The 22,636-nt window shown below is 37.0% G+C and overlaps 1 protein-coding gene across 21 annotated transcripts in view; it reads right to left on the reverse strand.

Annotated features, from left to right (window-relative positions):
* The window catches only part of CADPS2 (calcium dependent secretion activator 2), a 508,494-nt gene that overhangs the window by 126,348 nt on the left and 359,510 nt on the right, over positions 1-22,636 (reverse strand). For all 21 annotated transcript variants that reach the window (XM_057504726.1, XM_057504721.1, XM_057504717.1 and 18 more), the window contains 2 exons: positions 16,834-16,970; positions 14,638-14,825 (listed from right to left, as the gene is read on the reverse strand). In XM_057504726.1, the coding sequence (XP_057360709.1) occupies positions 14,638-14,825; positions 16,834-16,970 (325 nt within the window). The remainder of the gene's footprint in view (positions 1-14,637; positions 14,826-16,833; positions 16,971-22,636) is intronic.

A 22,636-nucleotide genomic window follows, 5' to 3' on the forward strand; every position in this document is an offset into this window, starting at 1 on the left:
TCACATATCCTTATTTTAGTGTATGTACTTACTAGATACGGGTTTATGAAGTGGCTTTCCCTGTCTACATGACTGAAAATAAATGGGAACTTTGTTGAAATAAAATCTAAAAGTTAACAGCTCCTTTTCAAAATTCTTCCCAACAAAGGCAAATACCTCCTGTGTCACCAAGGGCCATGACCATGCTTGTCACGGTCGTTATTAAAACACAGGAATTATCAACAGCAAAATTCTAAACATGTGCCTGGCACTGTGCTGTTTTTATGCATAGCAACATACATGCTCAGAGCAATCCTTTCTCTGGGCTCAGAGAGGTTAGGAGACTTTCCCAAGGTCATACAACTGGTCAGTGCAGAGCCTGTACTTGAACCTAGGTGTCTTACCTTCCAAAGCCAGGGTTCTTGGTGCCCATACCTTATTCTCTTTCCCCTATTCTTTCACAGAAAATAATACATTAAAAAAAAGCCCTATGTAAAAATGCATGCTGTATGTGAGAAGCAGTAATGGTGGAACTATTTTAGATATGCTTACTTCATTCAGACATTTTCTATATTACTTATACAGGGTGGAGGGTTTAAGTATCAATAGAATTTAAAATGCCTACACTGAATCAGTGATTCAATTAAAAAAAGACCACAACAAAGTCCTAAAATTTGCTCCTGCATACATTACAATATTTGTATGTACTTGCAGAAGCGTTCCAAGAAGCAAACCAGTTATACTTTATGAACATCTATCTAGTAAACTCCGGGTAATAGAGATTTGAAACAGTATCTTTAAAAGCTCAGGTGGTAACTAATTTGTCAGCTATACCTTCAAAACAGACCCAGAACTTGACCCTCACCATGTCTGCTGCTGCTGCTTTGGCTCCAGCCATTGTCAGCTCTCCCCTGACTATGGCTGCGGCATCTTTGGACTCCCTTCTCTCCTCTAGTCTTGGCAATATACCACTGTGAGCCCTTCTCATGCATGCGTCGTATCCCTCAATGTGAAGGCCAAAGCCCTGACTCTGGTCTACAAAGACTTGTCTGAACCCTCTTCCCCATGCTTACACTTTCATCTCCTCTATCTCCCTATGGCAAGTCACTCCACTCCAGCCATGTTGGCCTCCTCGCTGGTCCCAAACAAGGGAAGCATGCTCTGCCTCTGGGCCTTTGCATGTGCTGCCTGTATTGCTTAGTAGCTCTTCCCTCGTTCACCCATATAGCTTGCTCACCCACTTTCATCTCTACTGGCATGACTCAGGATTAATGAGTTTATCTCTAACCACCAGATGTAAAGGTGCCATCTCCCATCCCCACGGGCCTCTTAACATGTGTTATTGCTTTATTACTGTATATACTGCCATCATCCAACATATGATACACCTATTTGTTTATTGTCTTGCCTCCTTTGTGCTGTACCCCCTAGTACCTAGAACAGTAGCTGGCATATTGTTGATGTTCAATACATAAATCCTAAGAAATGAGTAAGTGATCTATAGGACATAAAAATATCAGCTACACAGATTATAAGAATTCATTTATTAGTAATATCAAATATTATTACTGCTTTGTAGTATTAATATGACAAATTATTTGGATTTTTTTATCATATAACGGTAGGTAAAAAAGGAATTGTTTTGAAGAGCAAACAGAAACTGGAATTATAGTTAAGTACTCTGGGTAAAAAGATCTCTAACAAAAGCTAGCATGTATTTATACTTGGCAGAAAATTTTTAGTGTTTGTCTGCCATTTTAATTATTAGTAAAATGATTCACTTTATACCTTAAGGGTAAAATGTTTTCTTCCTGAGATAAAAAAAATAATGCCTTTTTGATATTGATGAAAAGACAATGTTAAAATGTGATTATTTAAACTTGTGGTTATAGAAAATTCAATTTCTAGTTTAAATGCTAATTGGGGCTTAACTCAATGACTGATAATTAAATATTAAAGTGGTTCCAATGAGAAGGAAGGCTATTCTCATGTGTCAAGATTTAACATTTTCATTTTTGTCCTGGGACTTGTAGTTATTGAAGTTACATGATTTTAATAAAAAAAAGAGTGTTCTATGAAAGAAGTTTAAGATATGAACAAATTATAAAACAGTTTAATAGTAGATGTACTTCCTTTAATTATAGATATAGTCAAACAAGTTATGACATAGAACATCCTTCTGGTATTACATAATAAGCAATTGAACACCAAATGCAGTTGTATGTGTGTTAATCATACTTGAAAGATTCTTAAGACAGATTTGTACAATAGAACCTTCTGCCACTGATGCTTTAATGGTCTGATCTTACATCTGCCTATGGGTCACATTCTGTTCTCAGAGAAACTATCACATACGTGCATACACACACGTAACACAATCTTTTTTGAAAAGAAGATTCATCCAAAAAATAGTTCCTATACATATTAAGGCCTATACAAATTAAATTCATTAAATTCTTCCATGAACAATGTGATTTTATAATTTGTGCTATTAATCAATCTGGCAGATGAGGCATTTTAAAACAAACAGAATCCTTTATGTATGTTGGATATCTTGTCACAATTACCAATTCCTTCTGTAATGAGTGTAACGTAAGCTCTAAACTGAGGAAGATCTTTTAAAAAACAACTCAGGAACAAGAGGAATAAACAGGGTCGTAATCCATTTCCTATCATCTCTGATGGCTTCTAGGGTGTTCAGATAAGAAATTAGTTTCTATGAAAGTAAAGGATAATTACCCTATATTGCAAGAAAGATCTAAGAGGAAAGGGGTATAAAACAGGGTTGCAGAATCAGACATTTGAGCAGAAGAACAAGGATTAGAGAGGGAATCTGCTTAATATCTGGATGTGGACGAACCTGGTAGCTTACTTCCCTTGAGCAGTTTACAATTCACACATTTTATTCCAGTCCTTTTTTCCAGTATAAGACAACACTTCAGAGGTCCATAAAACTAATAAAAACAAATTCTGGCATGTTTAAGATCCATTTCATCTGGGTAAATCTGAGTGAAGATGCCCTACTGACTGTCAGCATCTTTTAAGGAACAATGATCCTGTGACACAATCCAGCAAAAAGGGTTAAACAGCCCAACTAGTTTTTGAGCAATACAAATTATGCGAACTTGCTGGGAGTTCATAGTGTAACCAAGACATATTAAGCAATCTGAGAAGCCAGATAGTAAAGAAATCTGTTTAATTTTGGGGGGAGAGTATGTCCCCAAATTATGTAGTCATGTGACCTCCCCATAATTCCCACTAAAAAAGCATCATTTAGTGCTGATGATCATTTGTTCTATTACTTAATGAAAATTATAACATCTTCTAAGGTCATTTTCCCAATCACTTGTATCAGCTGGGCAGCTTCTAGTTACTTTGACGGATACATGGGTCCTTGGTTTTATAATCTCTGGGAATCTGCACATTGCATGGAACAGAGCACTCAGGGAGGTTGTAGGTTGAATACATACACCAGAAGTCTGGTAAACTGATGAGCTGGATTTCTGTCACCTTCCCTATCAACCCCCTCCGTTATCAACTCATCAGGTGGGTTTGTTTGTCCTGGCAGTTTGGTGGTTTGGGGGTAAGAGATACTTTGCAAGCATTGAGAGGGCAGAGGACAAAGTTTATGGTGCTTCTGAATTTCCTATAGGCTTCTTGTCACCTGCCCGCTCCTGCGTAGGATGCCTGACATCTTAGCTTCCTCCAGAGAGCGTAAGAAGGGGAGGGACACCCAGATGGTGGTATTTCTGAATTGTCAACTCTGCCTGCGGCACAGCAGGTAAAAGTCACTTTGCACTTTGTGTATTTCCCACCAATATCCATTTGTGAACGGAATGAGGAGAGGAAGACACAGCACACATGAGAGTAAGAAATGACAGAAGATAAGGGAGAAAACAATAATCTCTTATTTTTGTTCCCTAACCAATAACACCTCCTATTGTTTCAAGCAAAATGATATATCGTTTGGATAGCCATATATTAGACAACCAGTATACTTATATTTCCCCTGAAAATTTCAGAAGAAGAAATGAATTCTACCCCAATGAGCTCATTGAGATAGAAGAAATAGATTTTCTATGAGAAAATATTTTGAAAATGAAAATTTTAAATTATAGTCTTTTTTGAAACACTTCTCCATCCTGATCTTTTCCTTATTTGAATTCCCACTACAGTCTATTTTCTATGGAGGTTTTTAAAAAGAGTAGACATTTCTATAAAAAAGCAATAACCTGGCTCTATGAAGATATGCCTAATGATGGGAGTGATGGTCGGACAGGTCAAGGGCAGTTACCAAAGTGTTTGGTGACTTGCCTCTCCTGGAGCCAAATGAAAATCAGTGCTGCACACAACTTAGAATTCAAGAGAAATAAAATACCATGAGGATTTTAAAAGAAAGTGAATTAAGGTAGGTAATATTCTCTGATAAAAATAATCACCTTTTCCCATACCTAATATTTTTTACATCTATTTCTTAGAATTAAAAGATTATATACACATGATAATTTGGGAGAAGGAATTCAGAAAAACACACACAAAAATTTAAATTCCCTTAAATGTCCCAATCAGAAATAATGCATGGGTAGTATCATTTTGTAGATATAATTCCGGTCTTCTTTTTATATATCTACAGATATATTAAACATTCTGATTTATAAATGGATTCTTTTAATAAACATTTTCTCACATTATTTATGTTTTTTTTATTATGGTATCAATATACAATCATATGAGCAACACTGTGGTTACTAGATTAGTATATGCTTTTTAATGGAAGCATATTTCACTATATGGATACTTCATAATTTATTAATCCAATACTCCATTAGTAGAAATTTAGACTTTATTGCTCTATTTTTTTCCTTACACTATATATTTTAACCCATCTCTGATTGCTCCCTTGGGATAAATTCCTGAAAGTATATTGTTAAATGGTGCTATAGACTGAGTTGTCTTTCCTGAAAATTCACATGCTAATTAAAGTCCCAATGTGACTATATTTGGAAATAGAGCTTTTAGGAAGTAATTAAGGTTAAATGAGGTTGTAAGGGTGGGACACTGATCTGATAGGATTGGTGGCCTTATACAGGAAGAGGGAGAACTCTCTCCCTCTGTTAATGTGAGGACACAAAGAAGGCAGTTGTCTGCAAGCCAGGCAGCGAGTTTTCTCCAGGACTGGGCCATTCTGGAAGCCTAATTTCAGACTTTGTCTCCAGAACTGTGAGAAAATAAATTTATTTTGGTTCAGCCCCCTAGACTATGGAATTTTGTTATGGCAGCCAATACAAATGGGATGGTGTTTTCAGGCATTCGATATGTGTTGTAAAAATGCTTTCTAAGAAAGCACTTTTACTCTGAATCATGGTCCATACAGTTATTAATTCCCCTGCAACCTCATCAATTGTGGTCTTTATCACTTGTCATAATCACTTTCAATTTTATACATCAAAAGGGTATTTTGCTGTTTTAATCTATTAATCTTTATGTAGTAAAATGATACAATCTTGCTTACATAAGGTCTTTCCATGGGTCATAAAAATCACTACATTTGATTCATAAGAACATTTAATTGTGAACTCTATCTATGAAGTGCCTCAACATGGCAGCTATAAAATTTGTAAACAGATGGTCTAATGTCATTCATTTACTTATTCAACAAATATCTATTGAGTACTTGGCGCTATCTTAGGAATACAATATAAGCACATAAGAAATGACTCCTGCCTAATAGTTTATAATAGGGAGAGACATAAGAAAGAAAAATCAGACAGTAAGTGCAGAGTTTCATTTAAGAAGGGCAGAAGTACAAGGCTCTGATGTAGTTTGGATTTTCAGGGAAGTATTCAGTTTGGGAATGCTATTTAAGGCGAGCTGTGATGGATGGGCAGCAGTTACTCAGGTGGACGCTGAAGCAGAGGAGTTATGGAGAAGGTTCCAGAAGGTTCTCCACAGAGATGTCCAAATATTTTTTTTCAAAATGCAAATTTTGTCATTGACCTCTGCTCTTAGTAGAGTGGACTGGCTATACTCCCAAATTCCTCTTCACTACAAAACACCTAAATGCTGCACAAATTATAACATACACATTTTAAATGTTGTGCTGCACTTACAAGAAAGTAAAAAAATATTGTCCGAAGGGCAGGAAAATGGAAATGATCTAGGAGTTGAAATCAAACTAGGCAAACCCCAGGGTTGCCTTGGGGGAAATCTGGTACCAAGGGGGCTTTGCAGCTATGTTTGAAGGAATACACCCTTGGGTTAGAGACCTGGTCTGCATGGGCCACTGAACCTGAGATGCCTGCAAAAAATGGAACCCTGGAATGGGCTCTACTGTCAGCAAAAGGACTGACTAGAAAGAATCAATGTTTCTGCAAAGGGGAGGCAAAAAAACATTGTTTCTACATCTACAGACTGAGTGAAAAAGAGTGTTTCTTGAGAATATACACCATATGTCAGACCTCATTAGATTGGCCACCTATGCAATCAAGGAATCTCTGAGATGAGAAAATTAAGTAGCTCCCGTAGCACTGCCATCACCAAATAAAACCAAGAACAAATCTTCTTTGGAAGAAAGTATTGTCACAGATTAATTTCAAGTGTATGTACTTACTACACAAAATGTTGTAAAAACAATGAATGACTACGGCAGGACCTTGTCAGACACGACAGACATGAACACCTAGAAAATTTAGTTACTGCAATGATCATGACACAAAATAACTAATTATAAAAGGGCAAAGGAAATAAAAAGGGAACGAAGAGGGAATAAAGGCCAAGGAAAGAATAAGAGATGTTTAGAAATGAGCAAATGGACTTAAGAAGGAACCAGAGTATTTCCAGAACTAAAAAAATTTAATACTTTCAAATTAACAATTCAGTTAGTGGGTTAAAAAGTAGATGTCCCAGCTGAACAAATTAGGGCTCCTTGGAGAAATGGCTGATTCTAGGGCTGAGAGAGGGAAAATACATGATGAACTGGGAGCATGTTTTAGTACTAGAATGTAAGAAAGTGCTCAAAACGCCCCAAAAGGACAGGGCACATCAAAGGGAGTCAGCCTGAAAGAACTCTCAATGGCTAAAGCTCTCAGTTTAGCCACAGAGCAACAAAATAAAGCAGTAGATTATAACCCAAAGTATAGAGTAACTATACATGAATCCATACTGATATAAATAAATGGTTGACTACCTAAATAGGGGGGAAGAAACTAATCTCTTCTTGCAGAAGATTTAAAAAACATGTAGCTGTCCTCCCTCCAGCATGTAGTTTTAATTTTTCTCTCCCCTTGACTGTGAGTTGGACTTAGTGGTTTGCTTGCAAAGAAGAGAGTATGAAGAAAGCAAAACAATATGTTTATATTGGAGAAGCCCGGCAAATGCTACCTTAACCGAGTGATGAGAGCTAACGTGAGTAGCGATGTCCTGTGGTTATCACATCCTTTCTGACAGGATGAGGTGAGAGGGATTTCATCTCTTCAGAAACCTATAACCTCAATCTAATCATGAAAACGTCAGACAAACCCAAATGGGGGGACGTTTGACAAAATACTTGATTAGTACTCCTCAAAACTGTCATGGTCATGAGGACAAAGGAATACTGAGTAACTGCCCCAGACTAGAGCAGACATGACAACTAAATGCAATGTGGTATCCGGAGCTGGGTCTTGGGACAGAAAAAGGGATACCGAATAAATGGACTGGTGAAATCTCAGTTAGGACTGATGATGTTGGTCTCAGTTTTGATGAATGTACCAATGCAATGTATGACAGTAATACTAGAAGAAGCAAACACAGAAACTCTGTACTATCTTGAAAATTTATTTGTAAATCTAAAATTATTCTAAAATGGAAACTTTTTTTGAAAAAAATTAATGAAATGGAAAATGAAGGAGAGGAACCAAGTTCAACAAAGCCGAAAGTTGCTTCTTTGAAGAGACCAATAAAGTTTACCAACTTCTCATAAAATGAAGAGAAAGAGAGAGAGAAGGTAAAAAATAATATTAGAGCTAGAACGGGGAGGTATCTACAGACAGAGTAAAAAGTAAAAAGGTAACAATTTGAACAATTTAGTATCAATGCACTTGAAAACAGACGAAATACACTATTTCCTAGCAAATCATAACCTGACATGTCACTCAAGAAAACAAGTGGAAAGTCTGAATCGCTTTTCAATTACAAAATAAACTGATGCAATAGTTAAAAATCTCTCCACTAAGTCCCTAAGTCCAGATGTTTTTAAAGCTGAGTTACTGATAAATATTTTTTTAAAAAAAGGTCACTCGAAACTTATACACAGCAAGTGGGAAATGAGTTGCACGAGAAGCCAACTCATTTCACATGGCTACACTAACGTGGATACCAAATCCTGATGAAAAACAGTGTGTGAAAGGAAAATAACAGGCAAATCTTGGGCATCGACATAGATCTAAAAATCCCCCAGTCAGGACAAATGGTACAGAGGTACTTATATATAACTTTTGGTTTTGTTTGCCTGCTTTTATTTAGTAGCATTACATATGATGTTCTTTAAAAAAACCTCAGTTGTCTGTTAGAAAACTACATGGAGATCCTACTTAAGACCCCAAATGTTTTTCCACACCTGACTCCATGCTAAGAAGGCACTAAGGTCCCAAGCTTAAGAAAATCTATGCCACAGGAGTGGAGTTCTTGTTTCTGTTCATTGTTAACCTGATCAATAGTCTGAAAAACAATCCTTTTGCCTTGTCTCTTCTTCAGTGATCTATGTTCAGTGGGCAACTTTGTGCATTCAGAAAAATCCAGGTGCTGTCTATGGTGAATGAATGGTGTGGAGGGAAATAGAGGAAATTAATTAGGGTGACCTCAGTAGCTACTCCACTAGTTGCAATCTGGTGACTTACTTACCTTGGATGACAGTCCTGCCTTTGGCTTTTTCCCTGCCCCCAGTAGGCCCACAATGTTTCCCAGCAGCATGAGGGGCTGGGATGGGACAGGAGGATGGGAGATCCCAGAACTTCATGTCTGCTTCTAATCATCATGGATAGTAAATGAAGCAAGGCGACTACTCAGTGCTTTCCCAGGCTCACCTCCCTGCTTGAGACTCGTCTAGAGAATGCTGCTACAACAACGACACTCCTAAAGTTCACCTTTGTACGGCCAGCCTTTTACAGAGCAACTTCCAAGAACCTTATTTAACTACTGTACTATATGTAAAATAACACCAATTGACATTTAAGCAATATTTTATCACTTACAAAGTGTTTACATAATTTTATTTGACCTGTTTAGAAACAATAGCAGGTAGGCTGCATTGATACAAATATTCACAATGAGCAGATGGGAAACTGAGGCTCAGACAGGACCAACGGCTCAAAATGAAACAGCCAGTAAGAGAAAGAGCCGGGACAGGAAGACCGATGTTCCGATTCTTAGCTCACCTCTATTTTCAACATACTAGGCCTCTTCCTACAGCTCACTCTCTCTCTTCTCTGCTTCTGTCTTGTTTTGAAAGGCATAATCACCTGCTTTAGTAGTGAACTCATGGTTGGGTGGAGATAAATGCTACCTTTGGGAAAGTTTGAGAGGGAGATTTGGGGCTGTTTTATAGAATCAAAAAAAGCTTCTGACAGAATCAAAAAAGGACCCTCAGTGTATGTTTAAAAGGCACTGGATGATAACTGTCCTCTCTACCTTTGCACGAGAAGCATGCAGGATGAATTCTGGCCAATCAGCTACATTACATAAGGATAACCTTGCTTGTGACATTGGAACTGGTTGCCCACTTGTCCCAGAAGTGGAGTCCCTAGATTCACAATTGGTGTGACATTTATACTTACTTTCTCTAAGTCATGCATCAAAGACTAGAATTAAGAACTGGTAATAAAATTATTGATGAACCTATTTGATGCAATTATCTATAGTTTTATTCAGAAATGCATCATTTTCTCTAACATTGAAGGCAGGAAGTTGAGGCATAATTTCTGAAGTGATATGTCAGAGGAAACGCTATCATTCATGAAGCCAGTGGTATCATGATACAACGATGTGACTGATGCTCACAAGGGTTGCCTAATACTTTGTGATATGATCTGGAATCCACAGAAAATAAGGATTCTTTTATATATACACTGTCATGTGTTGTATTCCTGTGCCCTGTGCTTGGAAGTCAGTGCTTCTGAGCTGGCCTTTGCTAGGCATGTAGCAGCTCTGAGATGGCTCTCCTAACAGAAGGAGTCAGTGAATGCACCGTGTGTCTAATATTCAACTGGGACATAACAGCCATTCTGTGTTGCTGCTTTAGTTTCTCCACCCTCAGTCTGCCTAGCAAAACCAAGATGTGTAGGCACACATAGCAACCTAGAACTTTGACCTATAATTCATTGCCTCTGAAAGTCTCTTTTCTCCTTCCCATCAGTCCTTGGCGGCACTATTGCTGAGTGAGTGGCTGTGTTATTCATGGACATGTGTGGCTATCGTCCTGCAGGAATGTCTCTGCTTCTGTCCTTGACTTACTTTTTCTACCTTTCTTTCTTTTTATCTCTCTTCCTCAGTCTTAGTACCAGCCAGACCTCTTCTGTTTAACTCTATTCTTTTATTCTCAAAACACTCAGAGTGCTATTCAGAGAAGATGTGTGGGCAAGAACACCTAAGAGCTCAATGCGGTGTAATCCGTGTGCTCCCAGAAAAAATTCAGATCCAGACAGCACTGCTGTCCTTCACTTCAGTCAACAACAAAAGGCAATCTTTTTCCCTTTTGAATTTCTGACAGAGGTGGTTCAGGTAATGGGCAAAAGGACTCTCTGAAAGTGTGTCTTGACAGATGTAAAAATGATCATAAAAAGAGAATATGGCAAACACCATAAAAAAGTGACAGTATTTTAAATCAAAGTCCATATAAGTATCACATGCTGCAGACATGGATAAGAGAAGCTTATTTTCACAAGGGGAGGTTGCTAAGAACCGAATGTTCTATTAGCGAAGAAATTAAGAGTATAATTACACACACACGGAAATATTTCTACTAAGCATGAAGTACTGCAGCTCTATCAGCCTCTTTTTCATGTTTTTCCCCCTCTCACAATTATTTCCTTGTGGCTGAGTGACAAAGGAAAGCATATTAGAATAATAACTAATCAATACTGAATATAGTGTTTTATAATTATCCAGTACTTTCTCATTAGTATTTCCCTTTTTACATATGAGAACTCTGAGTTTCAGCAAGGTTAAGTGATTTGCCCAACATGGGTCACTTTGTAAATTTCAGAGTCAAGATTCAAGTAGAAATCTTTCACCTCTTTTTATTGTCTCATTGTGATAGAATGACATTTTTTAATGACATGTTGGACTTCAAAAAATTATAGGGAACATCATACCTTTCAGCCTATCTTGGATAATTTCTACCCTAAACTGAAGTTCAAATTTTCTTAAAATCTGTATTTCTTCCTTCCTTTTTTAAAGCTACATGTGACCTAAATATTGAATCAGGGTCTGACTCATATTTCTAAAACATCACCCAGGGATCCTATGTGTACACATTTTAACCCGGAAAATAGATTTAATGTGTACATGAACATTTTATAAACATACCTTAAATTATACTTTACCACATACCATTATTAAGAAAACAAGTTTGCAGAATAAAAGCAACTGTGGCAACCTCTAGATCCAAGTCAAGCTGCCTCCCAGGCAGTGGCAAGAGTTCCCAGGTGCCTCCGTAACTTTCCATCAAAATTTGTCTCAAATACTTATATTTTGGGGGAGCATTAGCTGAATTTCCTCCTTAATGTTCTCAACCTAATTTTACCCTTCTGCGTCAATGATTAAAATAATCTGATTATACAGAATTCTTTGGGTATGTCTGTTCCACTACAAGTTTCTTATCCTCTTGCATTTAGGAAGGATGCCTAATACCGGAAGGCCTATCTTTCGATATCCATTGGTCAGGAGGAATTAAGACAGAGCCGGAAGATAGACAATTTTAAAATAGCCCCTCATGCTGGCTATCAAATATAAGCCAACCTGCCTGTCCTCTTTCTCACAGCCCTCCTCCCCACCAACTAAGTTTCTTGAATGCAGATGGTTTAGTTTGTGGTAATGGGAAAAATGACTACAGTCTGCAAAATGCCCCTTATTTCCAAGTAAGGATGAGCTCCATAATGAGGAAAAAGCCTGAACAAACCGAGATTCTAAGATTGGTTTTATTTACTGTGGGATGAGAAATGGCAACAGTGACCACTTCAATTCAGCAACTACTTATTGTGTATGCACTACATGCAAGGCACCATGAAAAGGTCTACAGAGGATAACAGATGAATGAAAACAGGTTTTTGCTTTCAAAATACAATCTGGTAGAAAAGAAACAGGCATCCATGCCTGTGTGCATGTGTGTGTGTGCAGCAAGTAAGTATACATGATAAAGTTTCATAAGAAAGCTACAGATAAAATGTTTTTAGTATCTGATGAATTAACAGAAGTCTTAGAATGAGTTTTGTGATACCTGACTGTCACAAACTTGGAAAAAGAGAACCATGGCATGGAGAATAACCAGGTGGTCTGGTGTAAGGATTATGTGAAGAAGAATACTTGGAGATAAGACTGGGTAGATAGGATGAGATGATAATTGGTAAAACCTTAATATTATAGCTCAGACGTTATTTTTAATTTAATAATCAAATGAGAATCACTTAAGTTACCTGAAAAGCAGTATGGTAGAAATGAACTTGTAATTTTGAAGGTGATTGCTAGACTACAATAGGGAGAAGACAGCAAATAGAGTGATGAATAAAGATAAACAAGAAAAAATGAAGGCCAGCCTTTAGGATAGATACAATGGACATAGTAAAAAGGGAGACAAATTTGAGAAGTACTATGAAGGCAGAACACTGACACTGCCAACAAATTGGTCTAGAAGATAAAAGAAAAAGATGAATAAAATATGAATAGACCATCACTTAAGTGATATTAACAGAACTAATGAAGTCATCAAATATTTACTGACACTTAGGTTTGTGCTCAGAGGGTCACTTTTGCCAGGCACTCTGCTAGGAGCTAGAACAGGTACAGGAACTGTTTTAGTGGGATGATGGATTTAATTTTATACACAGAGAGTTGAAAGTGTCAGCAGAACATGCAAGCCACCAATTGTCAATAAAGATCTGTAGTTAAGAGAATAACTGGGTTGGAATTATCCATAGAAAGAGAGGTCATAGTTGAAGCTGTGGAATTAAGAGTTTTTCAATGAAGTAGAAAAATTCTCAGGAAGACAAGAGAGCAAGTTCAAGAACAGAAGTGAGAAAAAAACACTACACTGCACTTGGGGTCCAGAGGAACCAGAATAATTAATGAAGAGATGATAAAAAAAAATACATAAAGAAGAGGAGAGCCAGCTGAGATGGTACTAATCAGGGAGGATAAGCAGCATTTTAAGTAGTACAGGGTCTTGGAAATTCACATGATCAACTTTTCAATGAGAGTAAGAAGGGTGAAGTCAGAGAAAAAGCTACTGGATTAGGTCATTAGCCAACTGAGGTGAAGAATCCTCTTTGCGAAGTGAGGAACAGGGAGCCGGATAGTGGGAATGTAGAGAGAAATTCAGCTGAGAAGATAAAACAAATGGAAAGGTAGCTTGACAGGGTAACAATACTTAAGACATGCAAGCTGTCAGTGAACACTTTTTTTGACCACTCCCGTGCAAGGCACTGTTCTAAGTGCTTGATATATATTAATGCATTTAATCCCCACCTCAATTTATGACTTCTGAGAGAGAGATTATTTATGGGGTAGAGAAGGGGAGACGCAACTAATTAAGACACAACCAGACTGCCCTACCCTCACATAATTAAGTACAATTTGCGTCCAGGTGGTTTGACTTCAGTATCTTGTGACCGCTCTGTTATGTTGAGAGGCGAGGGGAAGCTTAGGTGTGTAGGAAGAAAGGAAGTATCAAGAGGGAGAAATGAAATAATAGTTGAAGCACAAAAGGGACTGGCAGGAGGGATACCTCCTTGGTTGGGAGAACCCTGGCAAAGGTTCCCTGCAACAGGATGAAGAGAAGAGAGAGAGAGACTGATACAGAGAGGTTTTTAGCTGAGAGGCACACAAATGTGGCAGTCTGCATTAGGTGTTTTTTTTTTTTTTTTTGGCCCTTTTGGTAGAGCAAGAGGTGAGGTCACTGGCTCAGAGGGCTACATGGGGGTACTTGTTCATTAAGTAGATTAGGGAAGGGGCAGGTGGAGACTCTATGTCAACTTTATTATTTATCTTGCTTTATCAATGAAAGCATATTTCACAGAGGGAAAGCAAGCATCACTAGGTGTACACAGGCTTATCAACTAACCCTATCCAGACACACATATGCATTACAATAGAAATACAGATGACACTTTAGCAGTGCAGACCCCAGTACTAGGTGGTACACAAGAACTAAAAGGCAACTTCGAATCTCATAGATATTCTTTCTCTCTCTCTTTCAAGTGGCCTTAATGGCAAAACAAAACATAAAGTGCAGCCCACCTAAATCAACAGCATATTGATGTACATTTTTCTTTTGTGGGTTTTTTTTTTCCTCTTGCAAGAAGTGTTTGCTATTTAAAATCTGTTACTAGGTGATAATGGCGAAGCATATTTTTCCCTCTTCTCAAGTCAACCCTACACATTTCACTGTGTGTTTGCAAGTAAAAATACCTGTTGCCATGCACATGAGAGGCGCAGAATGCAAAGCTGTAATGGAGCAGGGTTGGGTCAATGACAGCACCATTTTCTGAGTGTTCCATCAGTTCTGTAAGGTAGCAGAGATGTCTGTGACAGCCTCTCACACCATAACGGGCACAGTACTCATCTAACACAAAGACTTGGCCAGGGCTGAACCAACCCTGAAAAAGAGAAACAAAAAATTTTTTTTTTCTTTTTGTCCTAGGATTTGCTTTTCTGACGGCACTGTTAGGATATAAGCAGAAGCTGCATTAAAGTATCTTTTGACATGGTTTAAATCAGTGGTGTGTTTCATGTTATTTCCAGAAAAGCTAATACCATCAATTTTGGAACAGATTTGGGATATTGGCCACCTAGACTAGTCTCCCTTTACTGCCAGGGAAAGGCATAGGCAACCTGCTCCTCCCCACTGTTGTTCAAAAGTAGTCAAATTTATGCACAGTATTTAGAGGGTCCCTCATAATGAGTTACATTAAAAAAAAAATCAGTCTCTGTATGAACCAATTAAAAAAGAGAATGGCAAAGCAGACACTGCACTTGAAATTGCCTAGTTACCAAAAACATTTTATAATGTGAACTAAGAAAATTTCAACAAGTCTAACAGTGATACAGGTATACTATTTGGGTATTTAAATATTTGGCATGTTCTTGTTCTATTTGTCTTTCTATGACCAATATAACCGAGTTCATATTTCACAGTATTAGTTTCGGGTTCTCTTGAAATGAGGTATGAGGGAGTGTGTATGCCAACTGAAACAGCAGTTGGCTAACACTGGAGGACACGATTAGGTGGAGTTGGTTTATAAAATGCTGCCATGGGTTATACAGATTACCTTGAGATCAAAAAGAGAGGGAGAGAAAAGGGGAGTGGGGAGTTTTACAAGAGAATGGGGTAATCATGCAAGAGAAGGAAATGGTGAGAAATGCTGAAAAATGGTCCTATAATAAATAAAAAAAGGAGAAAGAACACCCAAATTCTTACTCTGGTGATAATATAGACACTAAACTAGACATTCTATATATATCTTTGATGTTCAGAGCCATCCTTTGTGGTATTTACTGAGATCTCCATGTTAGACCTATAAGCGGAGGTGCAGAGATGTTCCGTGAATCGCTCGAGACAGTATGACAAATGAGTTGCTGAGTCATGATTTACACCCAGAGTCATCCTGCCCACAGACACGCTTTCTAATCACACCATGCTCACTACTCTCTGGGTGCAGCTGAAGGCACACTAGTGCTCTCCTCAGATTCCATGTGATATGTGGGGTCATCCAAAACAGTTTTTGACAATTCAGTAACTAACCCCACTGTGTGGAACCCAAGAGGGAAGTGATGAGCTGGGAGCACATCCTGTCTGATCTTATTTTAAGGAGAGTGCATGCAGCTAGCATGTTCGGTGGCCAAGACACTAAGTGGTGATAGAAAAAGGCATAAACTGGCTGGAAAAATTTCAGAGGAACTGCTGCTGACAGTACAAATCCTGGGAAAGGCATATACAGTTCCTAGGCTACTGTTTAATCCCTACATTCTGAGGAGACAAGCATTCCTTCTAAATCGAATTCACATTTTATATCCCCAATTTTGGCTGGTTTCAATACATACAAACACAGACAAGGTAGCAGTTTAGCTATCAGATTTAATTCCTTTTTTAAAAAACAATTTAAATTATCTTTGGAGGGTTAGATGAAGCCAAAGGTTTCCCCTATTACGCAGAGCTCTTGTCATATTGTTCATCCCTTTGTTTCTTTTCTTTCCCCCATCACTTAGGTTGTCTTTCAAGGAACAACAGAGAGAAATGAAAAGATATCAATGTTTGGTGAGAATTTAAACCTTAAAATGTCTGTACAGGTGTTACTCAATCCCATCACAGAGGTTTTTATATCTTCATTAAAGCCTTCTATTTTCATTCAGCCTTCTCCAGAGGGACTGACAAACCACAGTTCAGTGTCTGTTTGAGTCTATTCTCCTGTTTATTGAGTGGCACAGCAGTGGTCTTCAAGTGTATAATTTTCAAATTGAGAAGCAATCGATTGAAATCCTTTATCCCTAACTCCAACTACAGTTATTAAACAGGACAGGAATAAAATGCTGCTTCATAACAAGTATTTCTCACTTTTAAAAATCTTTCATTCTATCCTACAGGGGAGTAGATAGACTTGTACTCACCAAGCAAGAATAGGAATCATTCAGCCTGTGATCCAAAGTCTGCCTCTGGAGTATTCTAAAAAGGAAGGCGTGGTCAAGCTTGCAAGGATTTGCAGAAATAAACTCATCCATACCATGTTTCTGAAAACGGTCTGCATCTGTAAATTCGTAAGAGCATGTAGAACACACTTATTTTTCTGGCTTAGTAGTGGACAAATGCAGTTTCTGAATACAAGATGCATGCTTCATGATAACTGAGGACTACGAAGACTACCTTCTATTACATAAAATATTATGTCAAGAATGTAGCAATTTAACATGAGTTGCAAGGTACTGGGAGCCTAACAAAAATGACAGGGAAAAATCCACAGATCCTTTGGAAGGAGGAAATTCTATTTTCATTCAAAGCTACCTCTATATCTATAAGAGAAATAATCTTGTTTTCTAATTTTAAGAAAAGTAGATATATTTTAAGTATATATTTACTGAAGAAACTGACTGGAAAAGAACCCAGGTGTATTCATAATGAACAGCAATGATGGCTAAGAAGCCTGCTTTCCAAATGGCAAACTAGGGCAGAAATGAACACACAGGCTTCAGCTGGATCACTTCCAGTCTTGTTGTTTTTTTTTTTTTGTATGGAGCTTTTAATGGGACCAACCTTAATGTAAAAATGGCAATGAATGCTCTCAAGCTCCAAGTTTAAGAGACATGAAAAAGGGAGCATCATGTTTGTGCAAATATGCAGACAAAGCATAACGTCCCAAATGGCACTTCAATCGAAGCCCCAAATCTATTGTTCTTTACAGATTGCATTTTTCAACGCCTGTAGACCCTGCGGGTTTATCCAAAGGCAAGCTTTTATGATTGCTTTCATTAATGGTATGTTTTGTCGAAGTCTTCGATGTGAGTTATTTACTAAGTATAGAGAGAAAAAGCCACACGCCACCCAAAAGGGACGCCGGAGTGTTACTACATTAGCTCTGTTAGAGATGTAGCATGCACCGGGCAAGCAGTCAGTTATCAAGATAAGTGGACGCTCCTAACAATGGTAGAGCTGAGGCCTCATTGTTCCTTAAAATTCACAGATAGATCTCATTCTAGTCATCATAAGAAACAGAGTCTTAATTGTAAGCTAAATGTAGTTTTTAAAACCTATATGGTGCGATCCTAAAATTGCAAAGGAAAGGAGACAAAAGTTTATTGATTAAACCCAATTATAGAGTCAGACTCATAATAAAACTCAATATTGATCTGTGGACATGATGCTAACATAATCAGTCACATTTAGATATTTGGTCCAGATCATATTGATCCATGTCAAGTTCAACTTTCAGCCATATCTGTGGATGGAAGAACTATATAATTCAAGATGAAAGGTCTTCAGAATCACATTTTAAAAAAAAGATACACAAACTATGCCTTATATAAATGACAGATAATCAAAAGGTGAATGTAGTAAGTAAGTAACAAATGGCAATTCTTTGATGATGTAAGGTATGAGGTTATGATCCATGGGAAAGGTAGCATATAGATTCCATTACATTTGCTCATTACTTATCTGAATGATTAAATACATTACATGTGATAAATTAGTATTAACCGGATGAATGCTAAATGTTATTAAACTGCTTTTCCTGAACTGAGAAACAAGACAATCCAACTTCCCTTGTATTTTATGATTATGTCTGATAGTCTTTTAATATAGAGTTAAATACATGGTAGTGTGAAATAATATCAAATGAGTAGGAGGCAGAATATTGAAAAATGCAAGGCACATATAAAATTGGAAGATGACTTTGTATTTTAAAAAATTTATCTTAGAATCTTCACTTCTCCATTTATCTAAGTGAAAAAGAATCATTTAGGATCATCTTCATGAAATTAAATTACTAATTTTATAAAACATCTGCTGAATTTTATTATTTCTTTCACTAGCGAAGGTCATAACAAGAAGTTAAAAATAATGCTCATTAATGGCTCATCTGTTGAGAGCACAATATGTAATAAACTTCAGCGAAAAAATCCATAATTCTCCTTTTACTATAAAGGGTCATAAAGGCAAAATTTTTATTTTAAAACAATGGGTATACAGTTTTTAAAATAAAATATACAAGTTCCTGGGAGTAAAATGAGTTCATGGTTCATTACTACAACTAAATCATATTTTAAAGAATGAACTTACTTTATAAAGCAGTTTCCTATTGAGATATAACTCTAAACCATATATTTATTAACATGGCAGACTTTCCAAATCACACACATGAATGGAAAATTGCTTTTCCAACAATTAGCATTAGCAATAAAAATTGTATTCATAGTAGCAATTTAAGTTGCAAATATAAACTCTGTTAACAATGAAGAAAAACATACAAACTAAAAATTTTATATGGAAAAAAACAATAAAAAAACCTCTCCAGGAATAATTCTATGAAAGTGAAATGGATTAGCCCATCTTCAAAACACAGGCTGTAAAGATCAAGCATCTCTACTTATTCTTTTGTCTGATAAGCACACTTAAAAATACTTTATGCAAATATGCTTTGCCACGCACAAATATATCATTATTTTTCATGCACATTATTAATTTCCATGAATTTATGAAGAAACTAAAATAAATAAAAAAGGCAACAGCTTTGGTTCGCCCTGTGTGAAATCTTTCACTTTAAAATTCTTCCATTAACTAAAGGAAAATAGGAAAACAGCTATCATTAAAATATTACTTAATTTCTTATTTTTATAGAAGAATGTTTTCATATAGTTTTCTCTTGGCATAACATATTTATATCTAACCTTTAGGAAAAACAGAGATATCATCTGGATCAAATGGGAAATGTGCTTTCAGTCAATTACATAACCAAAATCAGGGCTTGGAGACTTTCTTTACAACTGTAATACACTTGACATCCTCAATTAGTGTTTATTATAATACAAAATTATAGTGACTAGTTTTAAGTGGAAAATTATTCATGGCACTCATCAAATGTTCACTGATAATGACAAATTTCAGTTCAGTTTGTCTTCCAAAGCGATGTAAGAAAATTATCAGAAGAAACCCACATGATATGAGCTTAAACAATGTACTGCAAAACTGTCATAAATTGTGATGATTAACCTGTGGACTAACTACAGATGTGGGACATGGTAATTGAGGATACTGGTGGAGAGTTTCTATGGTAACAGTTGGATATATGCTCCAGCGTCTTTAGGTGGTATTGTCACCAGGTATGGTAAAAGTAGATGGAATAAAACCCAAATTGAAAAAGATTACTATTTGCTATAGACTTAAGGAATGACAGAGGCTTTATTCAAATGGAACCTGAAAATTTTAAATGTTCCTTAGGGTAGTAGCTGTTGGCAGCCAGGAGAAAAGAATAAGTAGGCTGACAGTATCGGTTTAAAGAGTTAACGCTGACTTGAACATAGCTAGTGTACAAAACAGTGCGAGGACTATTAGCAAGCTGGCGGGTCCCAGTGTGGTGGGGGAGCCCTTTGGTGAGCACTGACCACAGTCAGCCCCTGTGTGCTCAAGAATCCAAATCCCAGGAAGGGCCTCTCAGTCAGAGTTGAGAGTGTGATGGGGGAAAAAAAAAAGAAATGAAATGTTTCTCTTTCCTTTGCAACGAATTCTAAGGGTGTTGCATTATTTTGCCACTCGTGGTGTTGTAAGAGATCAGGGATATAAAGAGAAAGGGGAGGAAACAGACAGTGGGGGGAGAGGCAAACGGGACACCGGGGAAGGAGCAGAGGCTGGTCCTGAGCATTCTGCGACCTCTGGGGTGTGCAGGCCTGAGATGACTAAGCGCCCTGAGGTGGCTCTAGCACCATGCCTCTGCAAAACTGAGTTGAATGAAGCAGTAAACAAGCATTTCTGGGTTAAAATTGTCCTCTGTTTAGGAGTTTGCCTGCAGCGGCATCTTCTGCCGTGTGCACCTGATTATGATTTTCTGTTAGCTCAAACTCTCACTGAGGTTGAAAATTTACAGGAAGCCAAATATGTACCACTTCTCTTTTTATAGCACCAATGTAGCCTTTAATAAGAAGAATTTGGTGTTTTTCAGTTTTATGTAGATTATCCTGGTTGATAACATTCGTGTTCTATGTGCACGTTGTATGTGGAAGACCAAAGAGAAACGGTTGATAGATATATTAATTAGGAGTTTTTTTACACCTTTATTATTGACTCAAGCAATTTCTTAGCTTGTTTTTGTTAAATTGATTAAAAGTGGATGTGTGGATTTATACATCTCTCTGCCAAACAACATAGAGGTAGTATTTTCACATGGTGCCAATTTTGATCAACACATACAGACCTAGAATCACAAAGTAGACTAATACTCAACATTTGAAATAATATATTTGATGTAAAGTAAGACATACTGTACCTATGAAGTGTGAAATTTAACTTACTAGATCTATCAGGAAAGTAAACTTGTAAAATTAAGTTTGTATTCCAATTTAAGGATTTAAAAAATATTTGGTATAAAATCAAAAAGAAGGTAACTTTTCTGGTTCATTTTTGATATTAATTTGTTCTTGGAAGTCAACTAGTACTATTATGTATTACATAACCTATTTGAGCATTTTTTTATGCTATTGTAATGTCTTTATAGCCATTACCTTTATGAATACATGAATGGAAGATATTGGGTTGCTTCTGCTTTTCTGTTTTGGCAAAAATAGACATTTTTGTTTCATAAATGGTAACAAACTTTCTGGGTTTCCTTAGAAAGTAGGAGACTGAAATTATACATTATATACAAGATCATGATATTCCTTCAAAAATCTTATCACCATAAACATTTTAATACAGTGAAGCGAAAAAAAAAACTATGAAAATACTTACCCTTACAAGCTATAGGTCAGCAAAGAAATGAAAAACAAATCATATTTAAGTGGCTTAGGAACATATTTATTTCTGTAAACTAGTCATTTTAATTTTATGTTAATTTCTTAGTTTCTATAAATGACTCAGAATTGTTCTTCTAAGAGATGATCAAGAAAGCAGAGAAAGGAATGCTGTGGTATCAAGGAAGGAAGGACAATCCTAGGGGCAAAATTACTTTCTGGAGGAGTCCAGGGGCATCTCTAATACAGGTCATGGCCAGTAATCTTATTCTGAGGTAGAAACACATTCCCCCATCTTCCCTTCGCCTGCCTTTTTTTTCTTTTTTAAAGAAAGGTAAAACAGCAGGGTCTGCTCTGATAGAAAACTTTACTAAAAGCCTAGAATACAAGAAAGCTGTTGTTAACACGTGTGAAACACCTTGGCTTTTTAGAATAAGTGTGGCTTTTTTTACAACAAGTTAATTGAGGGGCTAGAAAATTTGGTTCCATTTAACCTGATCAATGCTGCCTTACATGACAATACATTCATATCTAATAGCAGAAAGGTTTTGTTAGTGATTGCCTGGCTACCTAAATCAACTAACTGACTACTAGTCCTTTATTCATTAATTCTATACTGTGTAGTAATGGCCTTAATGTTCTAGGCCAGTGGTTCCCAAACACTTCTGCAAGTTGTATGATATCCATGAACTCAGCACACTCCTTGTACTTAGTATGTTAAGAAAAAAATGGTGGAACGCTAGTCAATGAGGGAAATATTTTCACAAAAATAATTTTTGAGTCATTTCAAGTACCAATGGTACTTCAAGGGGGGGGGTGATTCTTCTCCATCTTTAACTCTGTCCCCGGGATATTTGGTAACATAGGGGATCTTTTCAGTCATCAGATATGGGGTGAGGGGGGACAGGGTCACTACTGGCATCTAATTGGTAGAAGCCAGAGATGATACTCAACATTTAATCATTCATTGAATAGC

Source organism: Manis pentadactyla, chromosome 7 (genome assembly GCF_030020395.1).
Source record: "Manis pentadactyla isolate mManPen7 chromosome 7, mManPen7.hap1, whole genome shotgun sequence".
Classification (NCBI taxonomy): Eukaryota; Metazoa; Chordata; class Mammalia; order Pholidota; family Manidae; genus Manis; species Manis pentadactyla.